The sequence below is a fragment of the Drosophila willistoni genome, assembly GCF_018902025.1.
Source record: "Drosophila willistoni isolate 14030-0811.24 chromosome 2R unlocalized genomic scaffold, UCI_dwil_1.1 Seg200, whole genome shotgun sequence".
NCBI classification, from domain to species: domain Eukaryota; kingdom Metazoa; phylum Arthropoda; class Insecta; order Diptera; family Drosophilidae; genus Drosophila; species Drosophila willistoni.
Genome location: NW_025814051.1, coordinates 3,023,229 through 3,048,414, shown reverse-complemented (window position 1 = coordinate 3,048,414; position 25,186 = coordinate 3,023,229). Strand labels below are relative to the sequence as shown.

At 35.7% G+C, this 25,186-nt stretch overlaps 1 protein-coding gene across 7 annotated transcripts in view; it reads right to left on the bottom strand.

Annotated features, from left to right (window-relative positions):
* Positions 1 to 3,378: 3,378 nt before the first annotated feature.
* The window catches only part of LOC6641658 (1-phosphatidylinositol 4,5-bisphosphate phosphodiesterase classes I and II), a 58,979-nt gene continuing 37,171 nt past the window's right edge, over positions 3,379 to 25,186 (bottom strand). For 3 of the 7 annotated variants that reach the window (XM_015178534.3, XM_023175444.2, XM_047010986.1), the window contains 14 exons: positions 20,835 to 20,972; positions 18,698 to 18,831; positions 18,068 to 18,253; positions 17,804 to 18,001; positions 16,372 to 16,554; positions 15,648 to 15,828; positions 13,548 to 13,797; positions 10,885 to 11,030; positions 7,135 to 7,348; positions 6,204 to 7,067; positions 5,372 to 5,846; positions 4,916 to 5,305; positions 4,715 to 4,859; positions 3,379 to 4,651 (listed from right to left, as the gene is read on the bottom strand). In XM_015178534.3, the coding sequence (XP_015034020.1) occupies positions 4,400 to 4,651; positions 4,715 to 4,859; positions 4,916 to 5,305; positions 5,372 to 5,846; positions 6,204 to 7,067; positions 7,135 to 7,348; positions 10,885 to 11,030; positions 13,548 to 13,797; positions 15,648 to 15,828; positions 16,372 to 16,554; positions 17,804 to 18,001; positions 18,068 to 18,253; positions 18,698 to 18,831; positions 20,835 to 20,972 (3,756 nt within the window). In that variant the 3' untranslated portion in view covers positions 3,379 to 4,399. The remainder of the gene's footprint in view (positions 4,652 to 4,714; positions 4,860 to 4,915; positions 5,306 to 5,371; positions 5,847 to 6,203; positions 7,068 to 7,134; positions 7,349 to 10,884; positions 11,031 to 13,547; positions 13,798 to 15,647; positions 15,829 to 16,371; positions 16,555 to 17,803; positions 18,002 to 18,067; positions 18,254 to 18,697; positions 18,832 to 20,834; positions 20,973 to 25,186) is intronic. The other 4 variants (XM_002064471.4, XM_023175443.2, XM_015178533.3 and 1 more) reach the window with 3 other exon arrangements.

Below are 25,186 nucleotides of genomic sequence, written 5' to 3'. Positions count from 1 at the left end.
TTTTAGCTCACATCGAGAGTTTTGTTTCAGTTAAATGGCAAACAAATTTTGCAACAATGGAATTTGGTACAATAAAATATCAATTTATCAATTGTTTGTTTTTTTACTATTATGTTTTTTTTTCTCATATAGTATATGTATTAATGTAACACTAGGGTTCGGCCTAAACATTTATTTAGCTACTTTTTTATATTTTGTTTTAGGCAACAACAAATTCGTTAGTCGCTCTCTTCGCTCCATCCATTTTTTGCTACTCTCTTCCTTTAACTCTCTATCAATCGCTATCTTTAAATACTTTTCGAAAAATTTGCAAAACTTGTTGCATTTCTTTAACATTCTCATCCTTTTTATTTTATTGTGTTTTGGTGTTTAACACCGTTTTTGCTTTTCAATTACATTTTCGTATATGGGTTTCTTTATTTATTTTTTTTGTGTATTGAATTATATGTATATTTAACTTAGTTTTAAACACACAGAATGTTTTGCTTTTAGTTTTATTTTTTTTTTTGTATTTAAACAACAAACATTGATTAAAGCCTTGGTTCATTAAAGAGTGTGATGGGAAGGGAATGCGGGGATTGGCATGCAGGTGGGAAAGTATATAGCTATATAGAAGCAACTACATACATACAGACAACAACAACAACGACAGCACACAGATTTAGTTTAGTTTAATGTTTTACACATACAACAACACCAAAAATCTATTTTTTTCATACTATTATTATTAGTTTGTTTGTGGATCAAGATGATGGTTTTTTTTTTGAGTGGTGGGTGGGTCGAATATTAAAATTGGAGCCAATTTGTATGCCTACATGAGAGATATTGATCATATGTATATATCAGCTGATATATACCTATGCATATATATGTTTAGACATAGAAAGATAGACGATAGACAACCAACATCGATATCGAATTCAAAAACAACACACACAAATTGTAAATATATATGTCATTTTACTATATACTTGCATATTAGCTATGGTTTATTCCAATTTTGTTTATTGCTTTGCTTTTTCTTTTTGTTTTTTGCTACTATTATTTAGTTAAGTTAACTAGCAAAATACACAGAGAAATATACACACAGACACACATTCAAAATTCAATTACAACATCAATATTAAATTTGGATTTACGTTATCAAGTTTAGTGGGGGGAGAGGGGAGGTAAACGATTTTGAAAATATTTCATCTAGCATTTTGGGGCTTGATTTTCGGTTTCGTTTCTTTTGTTAGAGCGGAAGAAAGTTATTCCGAGTAAGTTAGAGGGGGTGGTGGGAAAGGGGTAAAAATTACAACATCTAAGGTGGTTCTGCCGTCCAGTGAAATGTTCTTTCGACTTTCATATGTACTTTTGATTTTCATTTTACGTTTTTTTCATTTTTTTTTTGGTTTTTTGTTATGTTTTGTTTTAGTTGTTTTTTGTTAATTTTTCTCATTTTGGTTTTAATATGTATTGTTTTGAAATTTTGGATTTTGTTTACAAGGCAGCTTGGGTTCGTTTTCATTCTTTATTTAGTTTTGAGTTTCCTAAAAACAAAAAAAATAAATCAAAAGAAAGTTTTTTAATGACGGTGCCTGGTGAAGTGTTACAACAAAAGATTCCGTTCCTATATATAGTGTATATATATATAAGTTGTTTTTTTTTTTTAAATATTGTTAAAAGTTTTAAATAATTTTATTGTTTGATTGTCGCTTTGTGGCTTCAAATGTATGCCACAGTTTGAGAGTCACTGCATTGCTACAGTGAGTCAGGCCAATTTTTGGTATTTGGTGTTGTAGTAGGTTGTGCGTCTTCTGTGTGTGTGTGTGTGTGTTTTCTTTTTTTGAGCGCGTGTGTGCGTGTAGTAGAGGTGGAGGAAATTACATAGGAGAGGGTACAGGCGGAGGGCAGTGGAAAACAATTTGACAGTAAATGTACTTTTATTAGAGCATTTAGTTTAATAACTAAACTAGAACTAAAACTAAAACAATGAAAAACAATAATTAACATAAATAAATAGTTAACCAACTAATAAAAATTGACTAAATGTTGGTTCTCATTTGCTTCACTTTGAGATTCCATTACACAAAGTTTTCTATTCAGTTTTGTGCATTTTTACCATTTAAAAAAGAAAACTAATCATACATATATAAATTATATAGTTAGCTGATTTAGCGAGCATTTTGACAAGGTCAACTTATTGTGTGGGATATAAAATGCAATGCCTTAAAGGTTCGATCACTCTTTTGTAGAGGTTTTCCAAGGGCAACTGACAAAGCGCAAGAAAATCGTTATAATATATTATTACAAATAAAAATTTTACATAATTAAACCTCTGCTATTGATAACTTCAAGTGTATTACTAATTTCTCATTAGCAAGTGACTCTGTCTTCCTTCTTTTTTTGTTTTGATATTAAGTTACTTTCATTTCATTTTCACTGATGGAAGGATTTTTTTGGCCTCCCGTATCGTATCTCTGTCTGTTTGTTCTTTCTTTTATAAATTATAAATAAATTGCATTTTTAGAGTATAGAACTTGTTTTGTTTTGTTCTTGGTCTATAGTTTTAGCTGAATTGCACTTTGGCGAGTGGCCACTAACTTTAGAGTGCAATATGGGATCGGTTTTTTGGATACACTATGTGATCTTGAAGTCAAAAGTGTGTTCTGTCGCCTTATTTTGGTTGTCTCCATATTTTCTCACAGTGTGCATTGCAGAATATTTAAAAAAAAAAAAAGTTGCTTAATTTGCTAGCTACTTTTATATAATCATTTAAGAAAACTAAAATTAAGAAGTCTCTAACATCTGTTCCACCTTTAAAGAAACAAATACGCAAAAAAAGTAAATTAGATACCAATGACAATAATGTAATATAGAACTGTGATAAATTGTATATAAATACAACCAAATCTAAGCTTATCACTAAATTTCCACTGCTTAGATCACACAAAAAAACTTAATTATTTTAAAAAACACAAAAAAAACGGACCTCATGTTGCAGTCTGAAGTAATTAGTTACTCGCCTAATTACTATAAACCAAAAACAAAGTCTATTCTCCAGAGATGCTACAAATAATAAAACTAAAGACAGACTTGCTTAGCACACATTAGTATTAAACTCTAAGTCATTCGGTGCAATTGTGAAATCCTTCTCATATTTTTTACTAAAGTCTTCTCTACTGCTTCTTTGTTCACAGTCCTAAAAACGGCTAACAAAGAGTAAACGAACTCTTCGGCAATGGCTTAAACACATTTGAGTTGACTTCCAGCCGGCAAAGTAAAGTAAATTACTATATAACAGATATACATATATATATAATTTAAAATATCAATATACATATTACGTACATACATCATAGATAGATATAAAAAAAAGTAATACACACAACCACATTTAGCATTAGAAATTGGAGTAGACTCTCTCTCCCATTATTAGCATCGCTTAGTTCGTATATATTTATATATAGAGTTAAATAAATATTAATCGCTTGACTTAAATAGACACTCAGAGTTTCAGAGAAGTATCATTGTAGGAAGAAACCGTTACGGTTTGGACAAAGATTTTGGTAACTATATAAACCCATGCAGACGAGAAAAAAACAAATTATAGTTAAAAGCATCAGCAAATCAATTAGGTTCTTAAAACAAATATAAAGATCCAAGCGAGACTAAATTGACCTCTTTGAAATTTTGTGCAGATTGTGCGTTAAATTATATAAAACTTATATTTATATATTTTTTAAATAATCACATATAATCAATCAGTCAAACAGAATTTAACACTATTTTTGTTTTAAAACTTAAAAATAGAGAATTTTCCATCATAAAAATGTTTTTGAACTTTTCCTTAAATCGGACAAGTAGAACAAAAATTTGTTTAAAACAAAAGTTAAGTGATTCAATGAAAATTTTTTGAATCAATAGTCAAACTTATCTGCAAAGGGTTTATATATAATTCGGCATTCCGAAATAATCTTTTGGTATGTTTTTTGCGTTTGTTTTTTTTTTTCTAGATGTTTTTTGTTTTTGTTTTGTTCATACACCGACAGTTAGAGTTACACTAGATATACAATTATATAGAGTACAACTAGTTTGTTCAGTTAAAGTAGAAAAATGTGATTCCTGTTACAGTTAGGTTTCTGGTTTTTTGTTTTTGTTTAACTAGTCAAGGTTCAGAGTTGATTTAAAACTGCTGCACCACTTAAGAGCTACGAAGACTTTTTTCATTTCATATTTTTTTTTGTTTATGTTTTTCCCTTTTTGTTTTTTTTTTAACACAACTATCGCAAATACTGAAAACCGAAGAACAACATCTAATTCTAAGTGGGGGAGAAGGTGAAGTGAACTTTGGAGTTTACTAGGGGTAATGTGGGGTGGGGTGGGGTTTGGTTTGAGGTTGAGAAAGATAGACAATTTACGTCTTCATTTCGTTAACAATACTGTTGTGAGATTTGGCGGGTGAAATGCCTAAATCACCACCAACAGCTCCACCGCCACCGCCACCATCCAAATTAAGTGTGAGATTATTGCCCGATGTAGTGGTGCCAGACCCCATTGCTGCTCCAGATGAGCAGCCATGATGATGTGTTCCATGGAAGAGCACCAGGAAGCCATTATTCGAAACACAGCTGCGAGATTCGGCATCTTTGTCGAGTATTTGACGGGCCTGTTTAAATTTAGATGCTGATTAATGATTCTAATCGAATTGTTTTTTGAGTTTTCTACTTACCTTGGCCCGATGATCGGCCAAGGCATTGCGCACAAAGTCGTGTTGCTTTTGCAATTCATCTGTTCGCTTATCGAAAGTCTGCTTCAGTCGAACACGTTCCGCCACTCCACGCTCAACCACGGAGCTGGCTACTTCACGTTTCATTCTAAAACGAGCTTGGGTTAAAGAGATTTAAGAGCTAATTGCAACTCTAGTCCTTACCTGACTAATTCATCGCGATCTCTGTGCACTGTGGCCAAGTTCTTGACCTCACTTCGTCGCGCTTCCTGCAGCTGATGCATTACCTCGCCTGTGACTTTGTCTAGCGAGGCTTTTAGCTGTTTCGTCTGACCGGATTGTGAGGTTTTTAGAACTTTCTCGGCTGCCGCATAGATGGCCTCGTGATATTTCTCTTGGAGTTCACGATATTGAGCTGTATATTCTCTACAAGCGCTACGCAGACGTGACTCTCGAGTACTTTCCAAATTGCTGCTGGTGGCCATTTCATCGCCCAGTTCTGTGCCACCGGCACTTTCTTCACTGCTATCGCCTAGATCCAGGGGACAGGGTGGCACTTCTATGCCCGGTTCGCTGTTCGGAGAGAGACAATTACTAATTTCAATGGCGTCATCTGGCAGTGCCATGCCCACTCTTTAAATATCCGCCCCGAACACTTACAGACTCTTGTTGCTGAGACGTTTCACCAGTTTATTAGTTATAGTAAACTTTGGCTTCTTGCCCCCATCCAGTGGACTCAATTTCTGTCCCGCAATTTTGATTTTCTCCTTGTCGTGTTTCTTGCGCAACGATTCAAGTTTTTTCTCCATCTCGAGACGTTTCTCACGCACCGTTTTGTGTTCGAGCAGCTTTTCCAGTGGTTCAGCCACCACCAAATCCACATCGAACTGTGAGGATTCCACCTGACGTATGGAAGTGCTCACAGATTGATCGAGAGAATGCTGATGCTGAATACTGGGTACCACTTGAGAAATACTATCCTCAGCGGTGCGGCCACTGCCATCGGGACGATCCATTGGCACCTCAACACTGAGAGCAGCCGCTGCCGATATGCTGGCTCTGTGTTTTGGTGATGTGGCTAACGATTCGATGGGGCGTAGCTCTTTCTTCTGGCCACCTACTTGGACGAAAACGACTGGAGGATCAGAGAGAGATTCGAACAGAAACGTTGGGGGGCAGTTGGGGGCAAGGAGGTAGGTTAAGAAAGGAAGTTTTGTGCAGTTTTGTGTGTCCGTCAACCGTTTTGTGTGGTGGTGGTGGTAATATGTGGTGGTGTGGTTGAGTATGGTGCGTTTATAGTTTGTTTTTTGTGTTTTTAACCAAATCCAAAATCCAAAAGTTTTAACCGAAAGTTACAAAAAGAAAAGTAGAAAGAAAAGAAATTAAATTAAAATTAACAACTCCAAATGCTACAAAAAAAAGAACGGTGGGTTTTCTTTTATGGGTCCTTAGATGGTGCTACAATTTGCGACCTACTAACACATCTACTCACATGACTTGGATAATTCCTCTTCCTGATTGGATATAGCATCCGTCTCATCTGTCAACACGGACAGCTGAATGTCTCGCTTCTCCAATTCACTTTGATATTTGATGGGATTGGCCAGAGCTTCAGCGAAATTCGATAGATCATCGGGCACATAGTCCTTGACAACCACACAAAGGAATAGCGATGCCAGGGCAATGGGTTGACCCACTTCGGAGCGCAGATTCACATGCCTGTAGCCGGGACAAAGACCAATTACGGGCAGCACACGATGTCCTATCAATTTGCCACCTTCCTCATAGGCTGCAATACGTATGCTAGCCAATTCGGGCAGCACGACTTTCTTAAAGACAAATGGTTCCTCATCGTACACAGGATTCATGCCATTATCTCGTACTGTCTTGGTGCGAAACTTTTTGCGTACTGTATCCGCCGGCAGGCCATACATATCCACTTCCACAAATGTATTCACACGCTTGTCCGTTAGAAATTGTCCCGAAAGTACGGTAATGCACACAGTTCCAGCTATAATGCCATCCACAGTGCTCTCGGCAAATGGATCTAATCTACGATCCGAACGACGCATAAACTCCGGTTTAAGTAAATAACCCGAACGTGCATTATAGTCGAAAATACCCAAATTAAGTTGCATAGCCAGATCCAAAGTTTGGAAATTCAAAGCCACCAATTGACAGCCGGCATTCCAGAAAAGTTGTGGCATAAAATTGGAGCTATCGAAGCGTGTGCCCGCCGGATAAACTCGCGACAATTGATGTTTATTATAGTTGACAAACTCAATGGGCCGTTCCTTAAGCAGAGTGGTGGCCTGTTTCTCATCAAACGATGACATCTCATAGCAGCGATTCTTTTCTGTATGGAAAATATATATAACAATATAAATATATCACTTTTAAAGGGTGTGTTTGGATGGACTTACTCTCGGCATTCTCAAAGGAGCTAAAATGTATGGGCTGAACATAGTTCACAAGCGCTGAAATCTCGGCACCGGCTTCTGTCTCCTTTTGTGCCTTCTCCGGCGGTGGTTCATTTCCACTTGGAGGATTTGGTGTGGTATTGGGCAGGGATTCATCATCTGAGGAGCTATCCGAGTCGGAGGAGCCAGTGCTATCCTTGGAGCTTTGTCGGATTTGCTAGAAGAAAACAGCAAAAAAAAAAAAGAAAAGGGAAACGCAATGCTATTAAATTGCAATGGTGTAATATGAAACCCCCATTATATTATATTGTAGTTGTTATCGCCATCGTCGTCGTCGCCGTCACCATGTCGTTGTTCGTTGTCGGTCCTTTTGGTTTGGATGTCCATGGTAGATAAAGCAAGCTTGAAAATGGCGCAGATTGTATTTCCTTTGGCCACAATGGAGTGCAAGCTATTGTTGGCTTGCATTGCATAAACTTTACGACACAAGACCCGTACCCATACCCGGACATGGACCCTTACCGGCAGGAGGGGAAAGACAATCACGTCACTTCGTCAAATCGATTTATAAAAGCCTTACAAGACTGTAATTCCAACAGAGTACAAAGATGATGTCCTTGTTGTAAGAAAGACTTCAATATAATATCCGTTCGACCATGTTCATGTTCCCATGTGGCTAATGAGCCCCTAAAATGCATTGTAAATGGCCCTAATATGTGTGTGTGTGCCTCTGTGTTTGTTTGTGTGTGTGTGTGTGTCGATGGAGGCTCTCTGGGTGCTATGTTTGGGGGCGTTTAAGACCCAAGAGTTGCGTCCCATTGCCATCAACGTTGATTTGCAAATTGCCAGCTCTTTTGCTTTGGCTAACCCGCCGGAGCTTGGCATCTATTATGCAATATGCATTTAGCCAGCCAGTGTGCATTTTGTGGATATTATTATAAATTATAATAATGATGCTCTTTAATAGCCAAACAAAAACGAGAACAAAAAATCCATGTATAATGGCGGCTGAAAACTTTGCAATCAAATTAAAATGCATAATGCTTGTTAAGCTATGCAATTTAACATTTTGTGCAATTAGTCTAATGTTTTGTACTACTTTTAAATAAATTATTTCAGCACTAACTGTAATTAAAACGAGTGAATATATAATAAAATTTTATATTTATTGGTTATCGAGATAAAGAAAAAAATTAATTATCTTTCAATTAAACCAAATATAAATATCAAATAAAATTATTTTGGCTTTATAATAGAATACAAATTTTTGTTTTTTGTTGGAAGACTTACTTTGGTTAGAAATAGATTATTTAATTGTTAATTGTTAATGTTGTTGACGCAAAAACATTTTTTTTATTGGCAATTTGAACTGTTGGCAATCATTTTAATGTCTTCTTTTTTTTTACGATGTACTGAAAACAAAATGATGGCATCTCAATTGCCAATATGATACTGTTATTGATGCAAGGATATGCGGGAATGAAGAGTATTTTTTGTTTATAATAAACTTTGTTAAACTCTTATCGATTGTGGTATCAAGTTTATGATGATGTTGAAGTGTGCAGTGCAAGAGCTCACAAGAGGTTTAAATAGTTTTAAATTGGATCGTGATAAACAAATGATGAATAACCCTTCAAAAATAACAACAATGTTTTTGTTTGGACCATAGCCAATTGTTTAAATATATATAAAAGTAAATCCCACAGTGTATCCTAACACTATTAAACCATTCTCTCATTGTATTCTTTCACTTATCTACATTTATAGGCAACATAGAAACATGTAACCTAGATATATAATATACATTTTGAACTATAATAACAAATATTTTGTTGGCCACATATTAAATATTAATATAATTACTTTGTGGATCATTATCTACCCTGCACTGCAGAGTTATAGATCTGCATAATAGAACTCGTTTTAGCGAACACCTAATAAAGTTTAGTTTGAAAACCATTGAACATATTTAAGGCCTTTTCCCCAGAAAATTTATAGGAATGAAGAATTCTTTCTCAACGCCAATGCTCAATAAGTTTTAGCTATATACGAGTAAATTTTCAAGTACTGCAGTAACTACAAAAATCAAAAAGGTTTTCCTGCGTCTTTTCGAATAATTCGACTAATTTCCAGTTTTAGAGTATAATAAGTTTAATGGAATAAAAAATAGGAGCAACTATCTAATTTGGTTATCTTAAAACTTAAATTTTTAAGTACATCTGTTGAAATATTTAACAAGCTGAAAATTTACATACGAGTAAAGCATTAAATAACAACAAAGAAGCTAAATTGTTAGTACCTTTTTAGGGTGAGCCATTATAAAATCTTAATTCCTTCAGAAGTTTCATTAAATTAGTTCTGTGGTTTAAATATTTTTGTATTATATTTGTTTTTTTTCTTCTACATTATGCGAAATTTATCATTAAGACTACATACTTTAATAAAAAGTCTGCTTTAATTCGGCTGTGATATTTCCCAATAAAGTAGTCTTTTCGCAGCTTTACGTTATAGTAATCCGATCTGACGAGTTGTGAAAATTGATTTTAATGAGACAATACATCAATCAAAAGTTTTAGTTTAGTGGTTTTTTATTTGGGGGCTTTATCTTCTCACGCTTATCAAGACTAAAAATAGTTTGTTCGGTGGGGTCATGTCAACTCTGCGATATAATGTCAATATGTCTTACTCGTTTATCCATAAAGTATAGATATACTTCTTAATGGAAAAACGTCAAAGTTTGTCTTAATCAATTAACAAGTATGCCAGTAAATTTTAAAAAGAGTTGAACTATTTGCCAGGTCATTTAATATCTAAAATTCGCTACAAAAATTGCTGTATAGAAGACAAATCAATAGCTTTAAATATGAAGTATAAGTTTGCAGTGACCGAGATAAGTGGACTTATGTACGAATGGATAATTATGTATAAATTTAGTCACTAAACACTTTTCTCTCATTTATTTTTCCAAAACAATTAGCTAGAGAAATTTCGTTTCATTTCTAGTCAACTGTAACCAATATTGAAAATATTCTTTGTTCTCTACTTTGCCTAATCTCTAACAAACACTGTGATTAAAATTCCAATAAAAAGCGTGAAAAATTATGAAAAATGTGGCATACAAATTATGTTAATATGGCTCATTTTAATATCTCTTATTAATATCATTTGGTTAGGTTAAAGGTTAGAAAAGTTTAAAAATAGCTAAATGGCTTTAACAAATTTAATTGATATATGACTGTGAAGAACACGGAAAATGCCGGTTAAGAAATGTAGGAAGAAATGAGTTTGCTTATCAAATCCTTTTGATGTCATATTTTTACGCTGTCAACTAACTTAAAGGGTAATCCTTTCAATTGTCATCGACTGCAGTTCATGGACTGACTATCTTTGACTTGTACGAATCATTCAACATCAGGCATTCCCTTTGGTTGTTTCCTTCTCTGTCTCTCTCTCTCTCTGTTGGTTTTCTGGCTTTCCGTTCTGGCCATCATGATTATTGCGTATGCAAACAGACAACGTAAACAACAAAGAAACAGAAACGCGATGACAATCATCATCAAGAACAAAAACAGAGCTACAAATCAACAGAGTCAGGCACCGCGTCATGTGTGTGTGAGTGGGTGTGAGTGGGTTGTGTGGTTATTTGTGTCATTAAATGCAATTACAGGCACGACATGGACACACCCTTGTGCCCTCGTGTGTTACCCTTTTTGTCTGGTCCCATCCCATCCCAATCCCATTCAATACACTCACTTGCAACGGTGGGGCATGACCCGTTCCAGAACCACTCACAATGTCACCATTGGCAGTGCTTGTGCGTACACCGCCTGCTCCAACTGGGCCATCTTCATGGGATGCTGCTGCTACTTGTTGCGCTGCCGCTTTCGCTGCTGCATCCACTAAAATGCACGGAATGAATTTATATTCGTATTATTTATTTTTATTCGCCAAATTAAGTTATATATGCGGAAAAATAAAATAAATATTTTGCCTTAATGGAATGTAATAAATTTTATATGTTGTATATATAGAATTAATCATATTATATTGTCTCCTGCTTCTGGGGACACATTCGCATGCAATTACTGAGCTGGGATCCTTATTCAAAGGAGTAGGAGTTGCAGCCCAGGGGCAAAAGTCATTTGCATTTATAAATTGGCTTTTTGCAATTCATGAGCTAAATGTCAACTGTTTGGGCTGGGGCGAGTGGGCGAAGATCCTGGGATTGCACTGGCAAAATGGCGACAAATGTCAGGCCCGTGGGTAAATTGTGCAGTTGTGCATGCAAATGGTTCCTACAGGACACACAACATTCTACCAAGTACCAAGTGTACCAAGTGGCCAGGCGTCAGTCAGCAGCAAAGCAGGCAACTAAATAAATTTATATGCAAAAATTCTAATAAAACTTTACCCACTCGTTCTTTTTTATATGTGGCAGGACATGTAGGGAATAGGTTGAGAAAAAGTATCTCAAAACACAGATGCCCTTGCCATACATACATACATAATATATAAAGGCAATTAACTCAATGTGATGAAATATTCGCCAAAAGTAAGTTGAAGTAAAGTAAAACTATAAGAAAAGGGGCAATAAAAATACATATAAGGAATCTAGTCAATTTCTTGTAGTTGATAAAATCGAAAAAACAATAGCATTAAATTAAAAAATTTATTTAAAAATTTTATGCCTATGTTTTATTTTCAGATGAAAACAATGCTTACATATTTTAAAGCTACTATATATCTACATTTGAATAATTAACAAATGATACGGGTCCAGTAAATTTGAGGGGGTCCCTTAATTCAGAGCATGAAGGTGCAAAATTATACGTTGTTTATTCATTTGCCAAAGGACACTTTGACCATAAAAGAAAAAACTGATAAAAATCTCATTCGCTAAGTTTTACCCCAATTTGGTGTAATAATAATAAAATACCAAACATGTAACGTAGCAAAAAAAATACCTAGATCTCTAATGAAAACTCTAATGAAATTGTATTTTAGATTGTTATAATTAATCAGAAGCAAAAAAAAAGGAAATTGAAAATAAATTGATATTGGAATCTTTTTCGGCGAGGCAAAATATGCCAAGTATCAGCAAAGTATTCCAAAAAATTTTAATTTTAATAATTTCTTAATTAGTAATTTCTTTAAGTGTTTAATAAACTTTGTTTTTAAATTAGAATAATAACTTTAAATTACTATTAAGGCAATGCGAATTTTTGATCGAATCTTTTAACGTAACCTTCAAATTGGAACTCGAAAACTTATATATTGCTTATGTATTTATTTACTGCTATAGGCCCTGCGCAGGATTAATCCGGCACTGTTCATCTTTTAATAAGAGAAAAATCAACACAAGAAAAAAGGCGTTTCTTTATTTTTCAAGCAAAACTTTGAATTCCATTAACTATAAAACTTAAAAAAGTTGTACCTAAAAGGAATTTCTATTCTCTTCAGATCAAAAATAAAATTAGTAAATCTAACAAAACTAAAAGATTTTGAGTGAAGACTTTTCCAATCATCATCAACATTGGAAATTGCTGATTTATGTAAAAGCTATTAAAAGCATTTGGAGTGTTGAACTAATAACTAAACATTTTGTGGGCAACAAAAACTTTTCCATTAATAGTTGACCTGATCCTGAGGGTGTTATCCTGTATATATGTATGTATGTATACCTTATGCTATTCTCTTTTGCGGTTAAAACTTTGCTGTAACTTCTCGCATTCGTGGCATGTTTCCATTTTGTTGTGAGTTGTTGAATAATGTGAATTTTTTGGTGATTGCATTCGAATTCGCAAGATTAAATGTGAAAAGTTTAATTTAAAGTTAGGAAATTGGCAAACACGCAGACGAATTTGGGTGCATGACAAACAAACAACCAAAAAAAAAACTATCGGAAACTAAAACTCCAACATCAATTTACGAGTGTTGCAGAATTAGCTATGTCGTGGGCAAAAGTCAAATATAGATATATATTTCTTTTGATATCTAAAAAAAAAATAAATTAATCTTTTTTTCTTTTTTTGGCCTTATCATTACAAAGAATATAAAAAAGTTGATAAACTTTCTAACACAAAAAAAAAGAAGAAATATATATAGAGCAAGTCCGCTCCAAGTCCGCAGCTGCGTGTGCAGAGCTCATTTGCATTTTTCCATTGAGTTGGGCAAAAAGTAAGAAAAAAAGCATAAAAAAAGAGTGTGGGAGTAGAAGGGCTCCTGTGGCCATGTGTTTCGATGGCGTAACATATGTGCCAATTCAAAACAACAACAACAACAGCAAACAGGAAAATAACTCACTAAACATTACGCATACGCCATGGTGAACTTGGATAGATTGAGTGAATAGAGAGGGCGTAGTGTGGGGGCTTAGGGGATAGATGGCAGTGTTTGGCAGTATTTCAAAGACTCACCTGAATTGGCCGTCGTCAGTTTATTGCTGGCAGCTGGTGTTCCCTGACCAGCCGTGGCTGCCTGTGCTGGCTTCTTATGATGATGATGATGATGGTGATGATGATGCTTCTTCTTGTTCTTGATAATGATCTTACGCCGCAGCATAGAAGGTGGCGGTAAATCCACATTTGCCTCCAATGGATGAGAATCCATTGGTTTGTCCAGCAACATATCACCAAATATTTCGCGGCAATAGTTGGCAATTTTCGCCTAACAACAAACGAGAAAAAACACAAGAGAAATAATTAATAAGATTGTATTGAAAGAATGTTCGCAAGTCAGGCAACAAGCGAACGAGTAAGTGAGTGAGTGAGTCAATAAGTGATGACTTGATGGTTAACTGGCTGCTAACTCGATCTTAATGGATTCCAATAAGCAAAAGTTTCCTGCCTTCTTATAACTTTCATTCATACATGTTAAGATGAAATTTTGCTCTGGCACGTGTCTCGTCTGGTCGTCCACCTTTTTGTTTTTTTCTTGTTACTACCTTGTTGCTCCCAATGGTAAATTTAGTTTTATATTACTACTTTTAATGGTTAAACTTTTCTTGTCTTGAACTCTACGGCTCGACTCGGCTCTGGCTCTCAGGCTTATGGTCGAGCCGAGCCTCTTCATGGCCCGCAACCGTAAAAAGTTTGCCTTTGTTATTATCTCTTGTGAAGCTGAAGCATCGTGCAATTACCTTTCGAGTGGCTTCTGAGATTTGCGAACTCAGACATTGTGTTTTTGTGTTTTGTTTTGGATATCTCTCCCCTACCTTCCCTTTATATACGCCCCTCCAACGCCACGCCCCGTTACCCACCTCTGGTTGTTAACTAATGTTTGGGCATCGGCCCAGGTCCCAACACATGAGCAGAAGTTTTTTTTGTTCCCCATTGTTTTCTGCTGTGTGTGTGTGTTTGCCTTTCCCTGAATGATGGATTGTTTGGCCAAGGGGTTGTATGTAGTAGTATCTCCTCCTATCCCTTTCAGGATATGTCGTTGTTGGTTTAGGACTGGTAACTTTTTGACAAGCAGATAGTTACTTTTAGTGTTGACTAGGAATTCCTGGAACTCCTTTGCTTTTTGGATTTCTTGACTTCAGAATTCATTAGGTTTTTGCCATTCAACATATTAACTTGGCCTATTTTTTTGTTAGCTTCAAAACTCAACTGTTTCTTTTTAGTAAAATTGAATTAAAGATTCAATTATATTTAATAAATATTAAATAATATTGGAATATTCTTCAAGTAGATTTACAATAACGTAATCTTTTGGTTTAAAATTCGTAAAATACTTTACAAAATTGTCGAATTGAAAAAGCTTTTATTTTTTACACTACTCTTAAAAATTCTTTTCATTTATTAGAAATTAGGTTTTGTTTATAGTAAAACAAATATATTACTGTCCAATATAAAATAGTCAAAAATATTTAAGAAAACAGTTTCGTGAAGCCCTTCGAATGTTTATAATTTTGCTTATGTTTGTATTAAATCATATGTATAATATAATATATTTAATCATAGTTTTAATATATACCTTTCAATTCGGATGAAATTGTCACGCGTCACATATGAAAGCCGTCTACACTCATATCTATCCATCTATACCTCAAGAATGTTACATAAAGTTAGTTATACCCTTGAACCCTATGTTTAGAAGTTATATTCTCAGTCTACATTTTGTCATTAGCTATATAAACTCAACAGCATTCCATTTTATTTTGTTAGGGACTTTTTCTTGAATCGATGTTAAAAGTAAAGGGTTTCGCAAACATTGAGATTTAACAAAGTTTGCTCTTCATCTTGTATTTAAGAGCAATTAAATTGTGTTGAAGTGCATTTAAATTTTATTCTTTACTACACTATTCTATGCTCTACACTCTCTCTCTCTTTTTGTTGTCTCCTCCTTTCTTAAACAGGTTTTTATATTGCTTTCGCTATTTTAGTTCAATTTGACACTCCTTTTCAATGCTTTCAATTTGATTTCATTCGCATTACGACTTTTTCATTTCATTTCCTTTCATTCACCTTGTCACATCTCTTACATCTTTTATACTCTGCTATTTCTGTTTGGCTTACCTGTTGCCTTGGATTGCAGTGATTCTCAAAACTCAATATCACAGGGTATTCGGATGTTTTAAATGCACTCTCTGCGATGGCTTCCAGCACGTCCTTTGCAAAGATTTCGGGCACAAATGTATAGCCATGCACAATGACGGGCTCTTCGGTACGTCCATTCCAAAAGTCCAGTTCCACGCATCTGTGACGAAGGAGGGTAAAGCGGAGGAGAAAATGGTCGTAAACTGAAGGAAGTTTCATTTTATGGTGATAAAAATAAATGCCGCAACATGTCATCAGCATGTGGACATGTCTATCAGTTGACAAACAAGCATACAGAAGGTCTTTGAGTAACAACATCATCGTCAATAAATTTTCTGATGCATTCTCATCATCGGCTAGCTGTAGTTCCTTTACCTGGCACTCGGGATGTTGATGGCAATAAAATTGGTGACCATGCAATTTCCGTTGCCCTAAAAACTAAACGCAGTGGCAAAAATTCAAACACCTGACACATCCGTACATACACACTCACTGTATATTGCAACATTGTGTGAATGTATATATCTCTCTGTGTGTGTGTGTAAGTGTTAAGTGACGAAGGCCACACCAACTACCATCAAGGATATGAAGGTCAGGGCCAGAGCCAGAGCCAGAACATCATCGAAAGGAAGGCAGCTGACCACATCAATTGCGTCATTCGAGTACGAAAAGAAATGAATGAATGAATGGCCAACACTCTTACCTGCAACCGGCCAAGAGGCATTGTCTATATATCTCCACCGATGATTTACCAGTCAGTTGATGGCCAGTTAGGTATGTGTTATGTGAAGAGTTAATGAAATAGTGCGACAACGGTTGATCCATATCATCGCAGAGATCGAGTTTATTGGGGGCCATAATGGGATTATCATCGCCCATGAGATATCTAGAAGAGTAAAAAAGAAGAAAGCTATAATATTCCAGTGTTTCTATCTCAAACGAACAACGCATTAGGATTCAAGTGTTTGTGAGCTGAAGGCTGCGTTGGGTCCTTAGTCCTTAGTATGCATTTGAATGCATGCCTGTGGCGCACACACTAAACTGTGCGTTTCGATGGCAAATGCAAATGCATATGCATATGCTGTTATTTTTTTTGTGCTTTTCCCTTTTTTTTGGAGTACCTTTTTTAAGTGACTCTAGCAGTCGCTTGCACTGAACATGATAAGCTGTCACCTTCAGAAGTGCTTTAGGGGGTGTAAAGACGTGTCTGTGAGAAAAATCTCAAATGCTTTCGCTTGCCTTTAGACTATTCGCCCTCTAAGTGCGGCAACAAGTCACATAAATGCACGAGGGCTACTTGCAAAATTTTGACTGACTATAAAACTACGGATGCTTTCTATATAACTCATTAAAGGTTACGATAAGAGCTGTATGATTTTATTAATTCAAACTTTAAAAAAAATTACCCAATGGTTCTATCTAAAAACATTTCCTTCAGTTAGTCATTGAAGAGAAACGAATTGGCTTACAAGTGTTTTTGTAAGCCTGGATATTGGTTTTGACCAATATCTTTAATTTTTTACGATTTTGTACGTAAGCAAAACACCAAAATGTGCAAAAAAAGCAGATGTAAATAAAAAAAATAAATTTTATTAAAGAATAAAATACGTGTAATTTAACATTTTTATAAAGCGGATTTACTGTAAATGATGACACGGAAGATCGCCGTTTTTTTATATTTTGTAGGACCATTAGAACTAGATTTAAAAACACAGTAAAATAAACTATTTCTAACAATGATAAATAGTTATTACAAATGTCTACAGAACTTGGGTTTTGAAATTACGATTTTCTACGAACTTTACTCCCTAAAATATGCAATAGAAAATAAATATATGCATTGATTTGAATAAATTTATAAATGGAGCTATATTTTTTAGCTTGCAAAGTATTTATTAAAAATATTTTCTTCGAGTTAATTTGAAATTTTTTTATATGTTTAGGGGGAAAAGTTCACCTTTATCACACTCCTAGATCGGCCAATGAGAATATATTCGTAAAACTCAAAAATGTTGAAGCTTTGCAACATGGAATCAAATGACTATCAATTTAAAACTGCCTTTAATTCTAATGAAATTTATAAACTCTATGGGTACATCTCGCATTGTAACACACATACACTCAGTCTTACTTACCTCAAAAAGCCATCCAAACTTAGCTGGCCTTTTTGTGCATTAAACTTGTTGGGCTCATATTGTTGAATGAGTTCTTGGGCGCGGGCAGGATTTGCATAGGGATAGAGGATTTCATTTAAGCGTGGATCACGTTGGGTTTTATTAAGAAATTCCACCAATTGGGCAATCGACATACATTTGCGCTTGGAGTTGCCAACACTGAAGGAAGTATAATTTAAATGAAATTTGTGTCTCGGTAGTTTAAAGTCATATTTGATTACTTACATGCTGTCAAAGAGTCGCTCAACCTCTGAACGTTGCGTCAGACATTTATATAAATTATAAAAGTCTTCGAATTGAAATTTTGACACCGATATACTATCGACTTTGCCGGATGGCAAACCGGTCACGTCCAGCGCCTTCTCGACACGTTTGCGATCCTCTTTATTCTGCGCAAAAAGTTTAATGATGCTAAAGTGGTCACGGACAAGAGGCAAGCAGACAAAATGCGGTGGTTGATGTTCATGATGAAGTCCATGTAGCCAATGATGCATGAGCCACGTTTCGGCCACGTTGTATTGTTGTTCAAAGGATGGCCAGAACAGAATGGTTAAAGGCAAGAGCGTGGCAGAGAGAGAGAGAAAGATGAAAAAAATGGGGGAAAATTGCGAAATAGAAATTGGCGTAAATTTCAATTTTCAAGTCAACGTCAATGGCAACACTTAACAAATATTTGTCAAAAGCTTCAACGCACAATGCACAGAAGCTGACCGTGGAATTAGGAATTGAGGTAAGGGGCACATCTCACTCCACTAACCCTAACCTATGTATATGCTATCCAAAGGACAGTCGACGGAATAGGTTGTTGTTGGCCCCGGAGTGAGATGGCCTTTGCATGGGACAATTGGCAATTACTTTTTCACTGGTATCCGTCCACTCTTGTCCACCTGCAGACAGAGCTTTGTGTGAGCCTTCTGCAGAAACATTATGGCCGAACCGTTCAATTGCGCCAGACTATAAGCCAATTTGATAAGGCCATCCGACCAGAGCTGCAAAACCAAAATAAAATACATAAAAGTCAGCATAATCGATCAAAGTATATGGTTTTTTAGATTGATGTTTTTAAGTATTTTCTATTACTAGAATAAACTTCTTTCTGATATTATTTTTGTGTAATCACACAATTGCCAATCGGCAAGCTTTTTAAAATGTAAGAAACCTTTGTGTATGATGGTTTGAATAAAGGATTATTAATATAAATACAAAGATAGTTTATTTTAGATTAAACCCTAATATATTTAGATTATTCCCTAATATATTAAATATATTTTAAAATCATCAGGAGCCTCTTCCGGGATAGGCATAAAGGAATAATTGATCTCATCTTTTGATAGTTAACTTTGCAAAAAAAAACTTTTTACTTTTTTCTTGAAACTCATCCAAACTCATGATTCTTTTCTTTTCTTTCTTTTCCTATATGACATTTTATAAATCCTGTTTAATTCTCAAAACAAAAGTCAAAAAACATTTGAGATTTGGCATAAAAACTTAATCATAGAAAATATCATTTAGAAATTTAAAAGTAACTAAAAGAAGTATTTCCTTAGTATGAAGATTTATCGAATATTTAAGTTACCAAATAAATGAATCACTTTTTACACAATTCAGCAAATGAAATGTTTGCGTAATTAAAAATAATTAAACAGTTAAGTAATAACCAAAACTAGTTTAGAAACACAGCTGAGTAAGTTATAAAATGTAAAATTACAAAAGTAACTACTAACATAAAATATTCCTGATATCTCGAATGTAAAAACATATAAAATATTATTACGATTTCATAAACAATGTCAACTAACTTTGAATTGCATTCCCTTTGGGAAATCGTGACTGCTTCGAGTGAGTTGTATTAACCAACAAGCCAACTAGTTAATAGCTTGTCGTCCAAAAAAAACCAAATTGAACCAGAACCAAAGATGATGTAATGAATTACGTATGCGTGATATTTGATTAATTTAATAGAAAGCATAAAAACCCCTTAATTAACAGCAAATAAGGTTCTTGTAACACCCACCAGAAAAAAAAAAAAGAAAGATATATCCACACACAATGAGTGTGATTCATGTATGCCAAAAATATATGTGTACACATATTTGTGTTTGTATATGGAAAATTCTGATTATATACTGTATGAGTACGAAAATTTTTGACCTCTGTCTCGCCACAAACTATGCCTTTGTACGGTTTTATGTAATGCACAAATATTGAATGTTTATTTATTTTGTGTCGAAATTCCATTAAAAGTTTATGAAATTTTTGTTGGCATTCGAAAATGTTTTGTGTTTATAGGGCCAAAAAGGAAATTTTTAGCGACGCGTGCCAAAAATAATAACAACAACAATGCACGCACATGTGTTTGGTCATTGATAAAATAGAACATTGATTTTGACCATCAGAAAATCGAATGAGAATGGGAAATGGAATGTGATGGGACAGGACAAGGTCGGTTTGGGGTAAGCTCTATATATGTTAGGGTTCGCCTTGTCTCTTATCTCTAATATCATTGCGTTAAATCAATAAATGATGTTGCTAAAGTCCATAAAAAGGTTTTGGGTTTAAAAATAGCCACCCATACGAACGGACTACGGACAGGTGTGTCGCATTAATGGGAAAAAAGAGATAAATAGGGAGTTAGAGAGATAGAGAGGGAAGAAGCGACAGCTCTATCATTAGCCATTTTTCGCGCCAACGCTTGCGCTTAGCTCAGGCCAACAAGAACCAATTCCCTAAATGAATTTCTGGGGTGTGTGACCCACATTTTTTGTTTTCCTCTTGTTTTTTTGTTTTTGCCCACTCGATATTTTAATTGTCACACGCCCAGCAGTTTTTTTGTTTTGTTTTTTTCTTTTTCTTTTTGCGTTTTGGTCATCGTCAAGATGTCAAAAGAGTCTGCCAAGTGGCCAATAATGAGACAGTTGACGTTCCTTAGTGCTCTCAAATGTGTTGGATGGTTGCCAAACAGAAAATCATTTCCCCTTCTGTGTCATCTTACCTGGGCAATGTCCCTTCTGGTGCAGCAAAAGTTCACAAATGTCATATTGACAAAATCGGAGCCATGGCAAATGGTGACAGTTTTCTCTTCGAGCGTATCCTGTGGCCCCAGTGTCACAATCTGACGTAGCTTAGAGTCCTGCAAAGAGTAAATAACAAATTCTCAGTAAGGATTATTAATTATTCGAAAACTCTTTGGCATTCGTTGGATAGAAAGCACGTGCCAAATGGAGTTTTATTGCCTTTGTTGGTTTTTACTCGTAATGCGAAATCATAATTCTTACAACTCAAACAACAACCGTGCGGCGGCAACGTGGCTTTGAAGTCAACCGGGTGCCATATTTCAATTAAACGGGCCAAATGGATTTACGAGGCAAGGCAAATAGCATTTCCTAGACTAGACACAAGCAAGTGGGTTAAATGCAAATCAACTCGCGAAATGAACAACAACAAAAGGGAATGAGAAAGCTTAACCAACATCTACTACTATAGCTTTGGATTATCAATGATTCCCCCCTGGGCACCAGTCCGTCCTTCGGTTCCGAAATGCATGACACATCGTTGTGAACTGCAAGGATTAGGAGCTTGAGGTGAAGGAGGAAGCGGTATGTGGAAAATGCCATTGCAATGAAATGGAATGACTTCAAGCGGAAGTCAGAGCATGAATTTGGCATTAACTTTGTGGCCAGAGCTATGCCATGACATTTAGAGTCTACATATGTGGGTGCTGGTGTGGATGTTTCTCTCTGTCTTTCTGTGTGTGGGTTTGTGTGTGTGTTTATAGGGATATATTTGTGTTTGCTTTCCTGCTGCGTTTCCGACAAAAAAAAAAGATGAAGAAAAACCGAAGAGACATTTGACAAACTGGTGGAATGACAAGGAAGGGGGTCTTATCTCTGTGACTTAAACAGGAAGAAATGTTAAATGCCAGTTCTATAAGCTGTTAAATTTTACTATACTATCTTTTATCGTTGGTTTATATAAGAATCAATGGTATATACTTTGGCGTGATGCATAAATTGGTATATTAGAAACTCTTAAGTTTATATAAACTCCTCAAATCGCTGATCTTTCGTTTGAATCCATGTAAAATTAAGCAAAGATTTGATTACAATGAATTTCCAGTCGTCTTTTTACAGAATCCTATAAATTTTGAAGGACTTCATTGTTAATATCTGCTGGATTAAACGGTTTTTGGCTACTAATCACTTTGAAACTTTAAATTTAAAATAATTTACCTCAAAATTTGCGTTTCTTTAATGTTTAACTTTAATGAAAATTAATAAATATATGTGAGTGAAGCAGAGGAAAACAAAATTACACCTGCGACTCTCTTGTCCACCAAAAATTTTACTCTTACTCATTTTCTTTGGCATTCACTGAGTTGAGTTTGGAACTAAATACTTAATTGAAAGGGCTTACCCCATTAAAGCATCGTTACTTTTATGAACATTTAACGTGGCCCATAAAAACATGCTGGTAGAGCTCCACCTGTAGGAAACGCGCTTTAACCACGCTTATCTTAGCCCCGTCATGATTTGCTTTTAACTAAAAACTAATTCCGGCAAATTTGTCGTTGTGAATAATGAAAATGCCAGGCGAAAGGCAATTCTGGTCTCTGTTCCAAGTCCCAGGTCTGTGCTGTGCACCTCTCAACCTTCACTTCACTCCACTCCACTTCAGTGCACGAGAGGAGCGTAAAGCGGAAATGACTGGAGTGATTATCTTAATTGCTTCTCACGCTTCGTCCTGCTAATCCTTTTTTTGGCCTCACTCTCTCACTGGAAACACACAAAAATTTTATTTCATGAGCTCAGGCAAACGAGATGCGACTTTCGCGGTGTGATAATTTTGTACCCTTCTGGTTTATTGATTTTCTCAAAACTGAGTTTTCAACGAATATCTATTCAATGTTATTGCCATAATTTCATTTGTGTTTAGATCTCATTATAAATTTTCGTTCAAAATTTGTAGTATTCTTTGATACAGAAATTAAATTAGTATACTGTGTAATTGCCATGTCCAAATCAGGCCAAATGAGTACCAATGCAAGTCGCCAAAGTTCCACCTTCAATATGTATCGCATTTTGCGTAGGAATAACTGCAAGACTAGTAACTACTATGAGGGGGAAACTTATCCAACTATTCGGCCACCTTTATCTGTCTGTGATCCATCCCTAATAACCAAATGGTTGTCAGATCCTCAGAATCTAGAAGGCTGTCCACGTCTGTTCAACATGCGTCGAGATAATGTTTTAGAGGTCTGGAATCAGAGTCCTGACAAGCACACTTTGTCATTTTATGGCGTTAGTTCTTATAGTCACAATCGGGAGGCTGATCTCTTTAACAAGGTTTTAATAAAGAGTCTTAATCAAGCGAATGGGAAAAAAGTTCAAAGCAGGAAGAAGAATCCGAATGACGTATTAGTACCAAAAGGATTACTTAAATGTGGAGATAATCCCAAGCATTATATACTCAATCGCCAGGCATTGAAAGCTGAAATTCTTAGAATGCCCACTGTTCGCAGAAAACTGGACCCCCTTGCAACTCTCAATTCGATAGACTGCTACAAGCTGGCATGTACAAAATTTCAATTTACCTCCAAAGTCCCGATAAAAAAGCGCAAACGTAGCCTAAGAAAAAAGTATCGTTATTGCGATCAAAGTGAAAAGTGTGATATTTCCGGAAATAAATGCACTGAATATGAATGGAGTCAATATAAAGAAAATCCTTGTCCTTATGACGAAGCTTTCAAGCAGCTGCAGCAGCAACAATTGCAAGAGGAGGAGGAGGTGCAAGAAGAGCCAAAAGACTACGAAGAATTGTATTCACGTTTAATATGTTGTTTTAATGAGAATCCCGAAGGTAATGAGATTGTGAGTCTTTATGAGAAATGTTGTAAGCCACATCCATCCTCAGATGATGACGGCATTGGCGCAGAGCCAGTGAAATCTGGTCAAAAATTGACTTCAAACAAACGACCAGACAGCAAACCATCTAGAATCTCTGAAAACAAAACTTCGGTTGGAGATCAGTTCACTGATAAGTCTAGGGAACCAGCCAATAAGCTTGACTATAAATCTTCCGATCGAAAAGTAGATAGACCAAGTTCCAAGACCGACAAAATGTTGCAAAAACCTGGGCAAAAAAAGGACGATAATGCGGATAATCGGAATGTTGAAAAGCCGAGTGATATACCCTCAGACAAAACCGAACAAAAGTCTGGCGAAAAGCCAGGACAAAAGGCTGACGAAAAGCCAGGACAAAAGGCTGGCGAAAAGACAGGACAAAAGGCTGGCGAAAAGCCTGGGCAAAAGGCTGGCGAAAAGCCTGGGCAAAAAATTGAAGAAAAAACAATTGAAGGGCAAAAGGCTGGCGAAAAGCCTGGGCAAAAAATTGAAGAAAAAACAAGCGAAACCACAGAAAAGACGGATAAAAAGCATGTAAAAAAGACTGAAAAAATAAAACATATAAGTGAAGAAAGTGTAAAACATGAGCCACAAAGAAAACTAGAAGAGAAAAAGGCGGATGATAAGACGTCAGGAAAACCAAAAGAAAAAGAAGCAAAAGATGATATACCCGGAAAACCAGAAGATCATATAAAGAAACCCACAAAGACGGAGGAGATTGGTGCGAAAAAAGATCAAAACGCTGGGGCCAAAGCAGATAAAAAAATCAGCATATCTGGAAAAGACAAAGAATCATCTCAAGGAGAGCATAAGAACAAGCGTGACAGTATGACTGAATTTGTTCGTCGAGTTCTTCCTAAGGAGGCTGATGAACCGATGACTGAAAATCAATCAAGTATCCCTACTGATGCTTTTGATGTGGAGCTTCCTTCAGAACAAAATCCAGCTGAAAAAGTCGATTCGAAATCTTCAAGTCGAAAAAAAGAAAAAAAAAATTTAGAGAAACTGAAGAATGAGCCGGCAAGAACACAAGATGATGAAATGCAAAAAACCGAAGGCGAAACGAACTTAGTTAATTCTGGGAGAACTACTTCAAGTCGTTTTGAAACTCCAAAAATTGGAACACCATCAAAATATCAAAAGGATATAGATAGTTTAGAACTGAAGACGTCGTCATTGTTAACTATACAAAAACCAAATAGGCGCTTAAAACGCCGATTGAGAAAACCTAAAAAGAAACCAACACTATTAGTTCCAACAGTTGAACCCGCAGCGGTGGTCCAAAAGGTTTGTCCTTGCGATATCTGTATATTCATGAAGCGGCGTTGCCGAGAACCGGATACACCACTCATCCGTGAGATGAAGAGACGGGATAAAGAGCGTCAAGTACGTGAATATATGCGCAAAAGATGCCATCGTGAGTACATGAAACGTCGACAAGTCG